The sequence below is a fragment of the Elaeis guineensis genome, chromosome 9 (assembly GCF_000442705.2).
Source record: "Elaeis guineensis isolate ETL-2024a chromosome 9, EG11, whole genome shotgun sequence".
NCBI lineage: Eukaryota > Viridiplantae > Streptophyta > Magnoliopsida > Arecales > Arecaceae > Elaeis > Elaeis guineensis.
Window position 1 is genome coordinate 22573536 of NC_026001.2, and position 11514 is coordinate 22585049.

Genomic DNA, 11514 nt, shown 5'->3' on the forward strand with positions numbered 1-11514 from the left:
AAGGGCACGGGAGGAAGGGAAAGGAAGAGGGGAAGAGAAAGGGAACTCATCTCGACCTCCGGTGACCTCGTCGGTGAGCAGTCACGGCGAGAACAAGACGGGTGTCCGCGGCTCTAATTGAGAAAATCGGAGAGGAAGAGAGGGGAAAAGGGCCGATGATCGGCTCCAAGGAAAAGAGAAGATCTTTTTATAGAGGACTCAGGACTCCGAGAGGTCCTAAGATTCCCGTTTCGTTCGGATCTCATCGGAGAAGAAGACTCCCGATAGGAGTCTTCTTCCCGATTTGATTCCTCTGTTTTTTTTTTTGGGCTTGGGTCTCGACGGTATGGACTTGAGCTTGGGCTAGGTTTTGGGCTATGACATAATCAAACCCAACCCTAGTGAATCTTCTTGTCAAGCTCACCATAGTTTTGCTCCCAGATCTCGGCACGAGCTCAATCAACAGTTCAACATTGCGCTATCATAGTAAGGTAATAACAATTTGCTGAACCTGCCTGGATTTCAGGACCAGATTCAGTAAACAATTCAACATCGAAATATATTAGTAAAGTAATAATAGTTTGCTGCTCCACCCATAAAAAAAAAATTTGAACCTGCCTGGATTTCAGCACCAAATACATCTCAACATTTGAAATATATCAATAAAACAATAACAACTAGCTGCTCCACCAATAAAATACTTGGTAGACCAGAACAGAAGCACAGAATGGCAGAGAAAAGTGGCAGCAACCCGGCGGAGGCTCCGGATCTCGATGCACCGGAAAAGCCCGGCCTGGAGATGGCGCAGTTTGCGGCGGGGTGCTTCTGGGGGGTGGAGCTGGCGTTCCAGAGGGTGGAGGGGGTGGTGAAGACGGAGGTGGGATACTCTCAGGGGAAGCTCCCGGATCCCAGCTACAAGGACGTATGCGTAGGCGACACTAACCATGCCGAGGTGGTGAGGATCCACTTTGATCCTGTGGCCTGCCCTTATCCCAAGCTTCTTGCAGTCTTTTGGGGCCGTCATGATCCCACTACCCTCAATCGCCAGGTATATATGGTAAACTTGTTTCTTTCTTTAGGTTTCTTCTTCAGCCTTTTTGGGTCTTGGATGGTTAGGTATATGGTAGAAATTAGGATCTTTGATGTGGTGATTGGGATCATCTTAAAAGGGTTAAGTGATCTAAAATGCATCTCTTTAGAGGTTGAGATATAAATGATGAAAAGATATGTCTTTTTATTTTAATTTATGTTGGAAAAGCATCTACAGTGTAGAGAGATATGACCTTTAATTCAAAATGTTTAATTACATAGAGATCTCTTTGAGGATACTCTGTGTGAGTGTTTTCTTAGTCTGTACATATATAACCATTCGTTTGTTTGGAATACAGTTGAATGAAAGGAAAAAATTTAAAGAGTAGAAAATCTTCTGTCCACCAAAAGATCATGCTATTTAAATTTCAAAAGATTTGATACCTTTTCTATTAGCCAAATATTGTAGTCTTCTCTTTTCCTCTAAAATATTGTTGTATATTTCTTCCAAGAACATCAGGCATAAAAACAGTCAAGCTTGTAGGGGCAATTGCCTCTCTGTGTTGTTTTATATTGGCCAAATACTCTGGTCCTTTTTTCCTTATAAAAGATTTGTTGTATATTTCTTCCGACACCATCAGGCATAAGGGTTCGGGTTGCATGTTCCATATGAAAGAATGATTGATCTTCTTTCGTAATGTCAATCATTAGATAACGCTTTGCATGGATCTCAAACACTCTGAATTTTTTCATTCATCCATTTATACAGATCTTAAAACAGCTATTGAGTGATCCAATGGTAGATTTGTGCGAAGGAAGGTGAACCCTTCTTTCACATGAAAGATAAAATACGAGCCTCAGGCATAAAAACAGTCAAATTTGTAGAGACACAAAAATTTCAACAGCTCATATGGGTTGCACCTTATACCACTAGGGATGCAAATGAGCAGGACCCGGGCAAAATTTGGATGGGGCCTCTTTGCATCCCTACTTTTCACCCAAATTACTGGCAAAATTTAGAAAGAATCCTATTTGGTGCACCATTTTCTTAGCAACCATGGTTTACCGAATAAACAATCACCTTGGAAGGAAACGGCCCTCGCTTACCAACTTGAGATTTGACTAGATATTGTTTAACATTAAAAAATAGTTGCTGTCTTAATGTCTGTGTTACCAAACTCTGCAACCGAAAATAACAAATAACAACAACAAAATATTAACACCACTAAGTTATTATGTCATTCATAGAATGAAACATTGTTTTCTTAAGATTTAATCTAAAATATCATTCTTCTCGAAATGAACTATGAAAACTGTCATAATAGTTTTAAAATTGATGCAATGTCTATTATTTTAATCCATATCCATCGGGCTATTATAGTCGTCCACTGGCATTCATTTAAGATGGGTCATATGAAACAAATCTTGGATACATGAACAGCAGCATGACATGGCTTGTGGACTCAGTCTTAAGATAACAAAAACTATATCTTGTATTTACTTTTAATTATTAGAATAATTAGATTTACAAACACAACTTGGCCAACTTGCTGCTAGATAGACTACGTTGGCCAAGAAGCTTCGTGGGTAAGTTCCAAGCAAGCTGATAGAAGTGATGGTGAGATAGTTATAATAATAACTACATCTTTCACTTGGTGGTTAATATGAAGAACTACGACAGAGTCGTACAGGTGTAAAATTAACAAGTAAAACAGAAGAATATGAACACTTGCGGGCTTTAGAATTAGTTCTTTCTAGGTCTTCTCTGACCAAGTCCATACCGGCCAGGGTGACATTTCTAGAAATGTTACCGTTCTGAAAAGAATATATCATCTAGGAGCCAAGTAAATGCATTGCCATTTGAGATATCTCGAACAGCCTTATATTGAAAACCTTTTAGCGACAACAACATCAGAGACTACTTGGTGCACATCAACTCTCCCCTTAATACTGATGGGAAGAATACTCATGCATTAACAGCATTGACTTGTTATTGATTAGCTTGGCCTTCAGCATCACTGACATGCATTAATCTCTTATACTTGGACTAACAAATAGATGAGAAATCTGGTATTGATTGCTCGATGCTTATTATATTATTATTATTTAAAGGAAATAAAAGTCAGAAAAAAGGATTTTTTTCCTCTTGTTCAATGCTGTCTATAGAATTTAAAATTTGTGGTCTTAATCTCTCATCTTTCATATGAATGGTGTGCTTGCTTGTATGTAATACCAACTGCTCTGTCTCTATTAGCTATTGTTCATATAACAACAGAAGGGTGATGTAGGTCCACGAATTCTTTGTCCATGAAATATTCTAGACTTGTAATTAACTTATGTACAAAAGTCATGGTATTGAGAAAAATGAAATCACCAATTGCAGCATTACATCAAGCACGTTGTCTTAAGTTTTACCTCATTCTACACGTCAAGAGTTCGTTTTGGGTTGAGAGTAGAAGACCCAAACAGGACAGCTTTGAAGCCACTTTTTTGAAACAAAATGGGCCATGGATGATGGACCAATCCTTTCTGCAGCAGAGTTTACTAACATAGACATGTCCTTGGTTCAAATCTCTCTAGATTCAACAAATCAAATATGGGCCGTGTTGGTTTGGTACACCAACTGCCTCTTCACAACACTTTGAGGAGCCAATCTGTTGCAATGGGCTAGATAGAAATAGAACTTGAAGTGAGGGTCATTTAGTTGGATGCCATTTAGTTGCGTGTAATTCAATTACAGGCTGCAATAATTCAATTACATGTAAATGGAGTCGTAGTAGCAAAAAGGGGCTTTGCTAATATAATTACAGTTATTTGAGTGTTTGATGTGGAAAGATTTATGGTTACCCTTAGGTTGGTGATAAGATTACCTATCAAGAAAAATTATATTGCTATTAAATTACATTGGATTAGTATAAGAATAATTACTATAGTGATTAAATAATTACAAAATAATTTTGATATTTTCTATTTGATATTATGATAACTAGACAAATTATCTATCATATGCATAATAATAACTAATAATCATTATACATTACCTATTATATGTAATTATAATTATTATTATAATACTATAATATGTATTATTATTTCACAATGTATTACTATTGTTCTATATTATATTATTATAATATATTATATTATTATTAAGTTATAGTATTATTCTATAATTATTGTTTTTGTTGTATTGCAATATTATCATTATAAAATATAATAATATGATATTATTTTGTGGTAGTATTATCATAATAATATAATAAAATACCAAATGTTATGGTAACAATATTATTATAATACTACTATTTATAATACCATTACAATAATATAATATTAATTTAGTAATACTAATAATATTGTTTTAGTTATGAGGATACAATGAAGAAGGACAAGTCCGACAGTTCTAATAGGTCATTCCTCTCAAGGGCTTTCTCAGTTACAAGACATGGTAGTGGGAATTGCAGTCATTTTTAATTGCAGTCTCAATTATAAGCATTAATTGGGGCAGTCTCAATATAATGCATAATTGAAATATAATTATATTTCAACTCAATTATAATTGCAGTCTCAATTTTAATGCATTTCAATTATAAGGTTGAAATATAATTAAGATTATAAGGTTGAAATATAATTATAATCTTAATTATATTTCAACCTATAATTGAAATGCATTCTATTCTACCTGCAGGTTAATATCAAATAATTATAAAAATTATTATTTATTTAGATAATACTAATTAAATAATATATAATATATAATACATTTTTGTATTAGTATTTCAAGCTAATTAATTAGAGCCACCCAGGAGCTAGCTGAGCCTAGCTCTGCTCCTCTATTTTCGGCTTGATAAACTGAGTTGAACTGAACTAACTCGGACTAACTCGTGAATAGGTTGCTTTTGTGCCACCCCAAATGAAGAAGGGATAGGGGGGAATGAACCGAGTGAAATGTATTTTCAGGTATGTTTATAATTTGACGAGGACTGTTTTGAGAACTCATGGATGGAGACTAAAGGCCATTTTTGCCTTATTAAAGTACAGCCATGATGTATTGAGATCAAAGCCTCCAAACACTAGAGGCCTATTGCTCAAAAACAAACAGTAGAAACCTGCCCCAAACGTCACCTAACAAACCAAACCATTTCATCATCTGAACATTTAATCCAACTTCGATTCAAAGGCAGCGTATAATTTCTTGAACCATTCTCTTCTCTTGCTACCTTCGTTTGAGCCCACGCATGTACTGCATCCTCATGTTGTAAAGGGTACTTTGAAGGATCACGCCAACCAAAATTTCGCTACTGTGTCCGCTAACATCATTGATTTGGTCATGTTTGCAATGTAATTAGAGATGGGGACACTTGTATAGGACAAATGAATCAATTTGTTCGTCAAACTCAGATGTTGTTTCATGAATGAATACAAGTTATTCACTGTATTCATGCAAACTGCAGAGTAGATGCTGGTAAATTGCTTTTGTATTTATCCCTGATCAGCCATTTCAAGAAACTGCCATGAGAAAAGGTTTGGAGCAGTGATCAAAACTGTTTGCTCCAGCAAAAGTTGAATTCACAGTCATCAAAGGCCACTAGCGAAAAGCTTTTTCCAACAACAATATAAGTTGTAGCCATTAAGATTTGCTGCCACAATTGCAATTTTTTTTTTGCAGCACCGTTTGGATGTCATGAGTTGGCCGACCAACCAAATAATTGCATGCATTTGGGTTATGTGCATAGCACTTGCGATTTACTATTTTGTTGATGTGTTGTTATGATTTTTTGTTGATGTATTTGGTTTATGTTCAACTTTTGTTAGATTTATGTGTTGTTAATTTTGTACATATATATTTTTATTAATTGGTTTTCTATTTTCAGTTAAAAAAATCAAGTTAGAGATGCTTTAACATGTCGTAAATATTTATATTAATGATGCTATATATACTATCGTTTACTCCAGATTATGATGCACCACTCATTCATTGTTTGGTTAACAATGAGCCAACTTCCCAATATTTTTTAAAAGTGTAGTCATGGTCCATTCTATCATGCGATGCTTTTAATAGTGTCATCAATTAGTGATGTTTTTAAGCATCATTAGTCAAAATCCTACAATGTTTTTAAGAAGCATTGGGAAAAAATTTTCTACTTTTGTACTCCTAACATTTTTTTGATGTTTCATTCTTATGACGCTTATAAGCATCGACAAGTGAATTTTTAAGTGCTAGCAAAACTCTGATTTATTGTAATGATAATTTATTATATGAGAAATAAGATCAAGAACTGTTGAGCCTAACTTGAGTCTAGCCTAGTAATGAATCATAGCATATCATAGTTTTGATCCAACTTGAACTACGGGTTATCAATCAACTATCCAAAATTCCAACCTTGGTGGGATACATATTCTGACTTGATCCGACCCATGTCTCCTTCACCAACACCACCTAAGACAGTACTTTGGCTTCCACTTACTGAAGTCTTATACTACACCATAATATTCATTATAACAACTTATTTTACATATAATTTGTTGATATATGCATTCTGCTCATGCTTTAAAATAACAATACCTATAATATTACAGTGACCATTGCAACAATTTTGGAAAATTCCTTACGTTATACAAATCAATAATTGGATATATATAATTAGCAATCAATATTTTATTGTGATATTGTTAGATGGCTGTTTATATATAGTTGCCACTGTTTATCATTCTTTCTTTTGATAATACGATATATTTCTCAAAATTCAAGTTTTTGTTTCAGATTTCCTCCAAGAAAGCTGGTACAACATGGAAACTATTTTTTATTGAGTGAATATAATAATTGGGAAAATATCTTTATTATACCTCTATTTTCTATTGGTACCATTGTAATAATTTGTTAAATTTAGCATTTCACAATGACTTTTGGTTTTTCTATTCCCAAGGGAAATGATGTGGGCACCCAATATCGGTCAGGCATATATTACTACAACGAGGCACAAGCTAAATATGCTAGGGAATCCCTAGAGGAAAAGAAGAAGGAGATTAAGGACAAGAAAATTGTGACAGAGATCCTTCCAGCTAAGAAGTTCTACAGAGCAGAAGAGTACCATCAGCAGTATCTGGAGAAAGGAGGTGGAACAGGAGAAAAACAATCTGCTAGGAAAGGATGCAATGACCCCATTAGATGCTATGGATGACATGATATGCTTCATTCAACTTTGTGTTTCTTCTTACCAAAGTATCATCATATGCTTGTGAGCCCTCTAGGGTAAGGACATATCTAAATAAAAAATGGAGCATTTCAATATTATGTTAGATTTTATTGATATGGCATATTTTGTTGGGCTTTCACATGAATTAGCATGTCATGGTACGTACCATATAAATCATAATTATTCGGAAAATGCTGCAGGGATATTATAATGCCAATTTGAAAATAGACATTTAAAACATGGTTATTTTAAAATTATTCTCAAATTGAAGATATTGGTCCTTAATTTAGATATCGCAATATTTTTACCTTATTTCTAACAAACGTTTGAGCTTCGTGATGAGAATTCCAATTCCATCATTTTGTTCCTAAACGCCTCTAAGGGAACTGGGACTTGGTCCAGTGGTCACAACCCTATGCTTTGCAACTAGAGATTCTGGGTCCAATTCTTTGGTTGTGCATCTCTAAAAGAATCTATACTTTATCATAATAATTATAATGCAGGTGGTTCTCTCTCCCTTTGTCTAAAAACAAATTGGCCTTTCTAACTGAATCTTTTACAAAGAAAAACATAATTGAGTTAAACACTCATTTATTCACTAATATTAAGTAGAATTGTCTTACAAGAGAAGGTAAAAATACTGAAAAAGGGATAAGTTATTTTTAGGGAGAATGTGAAAGGAATTAGCTTCCTAAAGCTCATCCTTAAGAGGTGCTTCTTTCTCAGGAGCTGCTTTGGTAGGATAGGAGGCCTCCATAGCTATGCCACATAGCCCGCCTTTTGTTGAGATCCCACGCTCCATCCTTATGTAGCCATTCTCACCCCAACCAGAACCCCATGAATTCTTTACTATCCAATACTTTGTGCCATCCCTTGTTGTTCCATATCCTACGACAGCAACTCCATGATCCAGCTCCGTGCCACATTCTCCATTGAAAACACCCTGGAACAAAAGTGATAAAGCTCCATTACAGTCAAGAGAATCATGTTATACCTAAAAGAATATTTGTTTAAATGCAGACATCACCCATATCATAAGATGGCCTTCCTTGGTGATTTAGGCCTATTTCAGATCATAACATGAGGCAAATATAAAATTATGTACACAAACCTCCGAGTAAAATTGAAAAGCCGAACCACTTGCTTCAATCGCGACAGATACAGGCTGATTGGCCACTGCTTGCATCAAAGCATCCTCGTCGTTTTCGGGAACATCCTCACGCCCATCAATCCCAACCACATGAACATTCTCCTGCAAAACCAGCAACAATTACTCCTTTTTGGTCGAAATTAATGTATATTAGATGCATGGATGCTTCTGGCCCTTTAATTAGCATGTACATGAGCCAGACAAACCATTTTAGTATCAAGGCCTATTTTTAAGGCCCACCTTGATCTTTGTATAATCTAAAATAATCAACATATTCTTCATGAGAACTGCAACATCTAGTCATTTTTCAGATATTGGTTTTTAGTGTATATGTTTGAATTTTTATATTGGAATCATCGATTAATTATGCAATTTATATAAACACTACTACTATAATAGAAGTTGAGCTACCTTGGATAAGTTGCATTTTTGATCTTTCCCTACATAGGGGTAGTTTGCCTCAGTTGTTAGTCCACCGTTTCTTTTAATGAAGTCAAATGCATAATCCATTAGACCTCCATCACATCCATTGTTGTCCTTGTTATCGCAGTCGATCAGCTCTTGCTCCGAGAGGGAAACGAGGTTTTTGGTTCTGATCTGGTTTATGCCCTCCACTGCAGCAACTGCTGAGAAAGCCCAACAGCTACCTACAATATCAGCAATGAAATGTAAGAATTTTGACTTAAAGCATATACCATCATGATGCAGTAGCCAATTGTAGTTCATCAAAAGTTGGGGAGCAGAAAAAAGTTACAACTAAAATAATCCTTAGACATGATGCTGTGTTTTTGATCATGCAAAAGTAAATATGAGGAAGCAGACTAGTTAATGCAACGACATTTATGTGATCATGAGTTAAATAAGTAGTCGATGGTTAATCTGCAAACTATTTTGTGAAATTAGTCATGTATAATACTTTGAACTTATTTCTGATATTTCAAAGATAATTTGGACAATAATGAAGATTTTATTAATAATTAGAGCACTAGTATAATATATATATATATATATATATAGTTTGTATTAAAGCCTTCCATATATATGCTCATATTTCTGAAAATTTCTACTAGTTTGGTCATAGGAGGATCCAGTTTATAGGTCTTACCGCATTGGCCTTGATCTTTGACCCCTGTAACTGCACCATTTTGCCTCCAATCCACAGAGGGAGGCAAGTCAGTCATCTTCTCATACATGAACCTCTTGGCGGAGCCACGCAGGCTTCCCCGGCGAATCCTGTGGTGCATCACTTTAGACCCGGCAAACGTATTCCTGAACTCTTCCTTGGTCATGTCACCAAACTTGTTCAGCTTCAACTTGTAGGGCTTGTCCTTCTTGTTGAATTCATGGATGAACTTGACATTCTCCTTGAACACATTGAAGCGCTTGTGCTTCTCACCGAGGTCGAGGTCTCGCGACACCGTGTGGATGCTCCGCCACCTCTCATACAAGTCCCGGAGGCTCTCCTCCGATGCGAGGTCCTTCTCGGTGAAGGGATGCTCTCGGTCGGTGCGAAAGCTAGTGCAAAGACTATGGCTAGCAAGAAAACCCTCCCCATTTTACAAGGATATGATGTGAGTATGGGGGATGAGAGAAGATGCGTGAGTGTTATATAGCGTACAAAATGACCCCCAATAGTGTGAACCCAAGATGTAGTGGAGAGCCAATGTTTCTTGTGGGGAACAAACAGTAGAACTAAAATGAGAGATATGAAGAAAGAGTTGAGGCAGGTGAAGAGGGAATGCTATCAAATAGCTCAATTGCAGCTGGTGCAAGCAAGTGGAGTGATGCCAGCATTCTCATTAGAATTGTTAAAAAGGCCCTCTAAAGGTGAGAAGAGGGAGGCAAAAGTTTTGCAATTGGTGTTGCTAACCCACGTCATGTGAAATGGTTTGTGTTCATTGAGAAAGAGAGAGAGAGAGAGAGGTGAAGGTGAAAATGGTGTGCATGTCTTTATAGGTTGCGGCGCTAAGAAAGCCAACAGAATGGGGCAAACTAAAAGTGAAACTATAAGAAAAGCCTACTCTTTATATAACGGCTCTCGTCCTCTTTCTAAACCGTATAAAGGCTCCGTAGAATCCGATGTTAGTTGTCCCGGTTGTTACAACGGTATGGTTAACTGATCAGAGTTGCAAGTTATTTTGAGTGCTCTCAGAAGTTTCAGTGACCTTCCACCTTCTGAACTGCTTGCTTTTGGATCCGGATTATGTCAAAATAGATCTTGTCATGTGGAATTTATTAATGCATATGGTTGCTTCCAAAAATCAAGGTCATTTGCAGGAGACTTACGTGTGTATGTTTATATGCCCTATGAGTAGCCATTTGTTAATGATCAATGTAGAATATGTGGCATCTATATATGAGTTTCAGGGATGCAAAATATTATCTATACTATAATATACTGCGATATTAGCCATTTTAGTAAGTGGTATTCAGATGAAGCAATGCTACCATAACTCAGACAAGGAAAATGCACTTCAGGGCACCAATTATGCTCACACTAAATATTCATTGGGCCAAATAGCTGACTTGGTAGCTTCATGATTAACTAACCCGCCGTGTTTGGCAACAAATCTCCAAGCTAAAACCAATCTCCTCTTGGTGCATGAAAGGGAGGGATTATGCATGCATAAAGGTAGCTGCGTAGCATTAATTATAATGAAAATCATTTAAAACAGTTTCTTCAGTATCTTGCACCAGTCACTCTGGTTCATTAGATTGCATGCTTCATAGTATTCATTACATCTTTGATTCAGATGAAATAGGATCTTAATATATCTTAACCAAGATAAAAGGTGGACAAGTTTGGTAAGAATAGAGTTATGTCAAAATCTAGACTTATATGAGAAACAACACTTGATATGTTGGGGCTAATTTAGCAAAACTGAGATTGGTTATTGCTTAGTCTTTGATTTCAATATCTATGTACTATTACTGTTGCAACTACTACTACTACGTTCTACTACTATTACTACTATTATTTTTATGTACCATTCTACTGTTCATATTTTGTGAGCCGGTGCATATCTAGATTGAAATTTGGCTCAAGTTTGATTTGCTTGGTTAGAAAGCAAGCTAAAGCTAGGCTTAGCTCACCTAAGTTTGCCTTGATTTAGCTCAAAGTATGAATGTATATAAATATATATATTATTTTATGTCATT

General features: G+C 36.0%; 2 protein-coding genes across 2 annotated transcripts; one reads left to right on the forward strand and one right to left on the reverse strand.

Annotated features, from left to right (window-relative positions):
• Positions 1-678: 678 nt before the first annotated feature.
• Positions 679-7303, forward strand: LOC105051296 (peptide methionine sulfoxide reductase). Its single transcript, XM_010931652.4, has 2 exons — positions 679-1027; positions 6936-7303. The coding sequence occupies exons 1-2, from the start codon at positions 707-709 to the stop codon at positions 7188-7190; spliced, it is 576 nt and encodes a 191-aa protein (XP_010929954.1). The 5' UTR covers positions 679-706; the 3' UTR covers positions 7191-7303.
• A 506-nt stretch (positions 7304-7809) lies between these two features.
• Positions 7810-10634, reverse strand: LOC105051294 (vignain). Its single transcript, XM_010931651.4, is given in 5 exon segments — positions 7810-8148; positions 8317-8457; positions 8767-9002; positions 9461-9847; positions 9850-10634. Coding segments are annotated over 5 exon segments (1077 nt in total). The 5' UTR covers positions 9911-10634; the 3' UTR covers positions 7810-7896.
• Between the last annotated feature and the right edge of the window lie 880 nt (positions 10635-11514).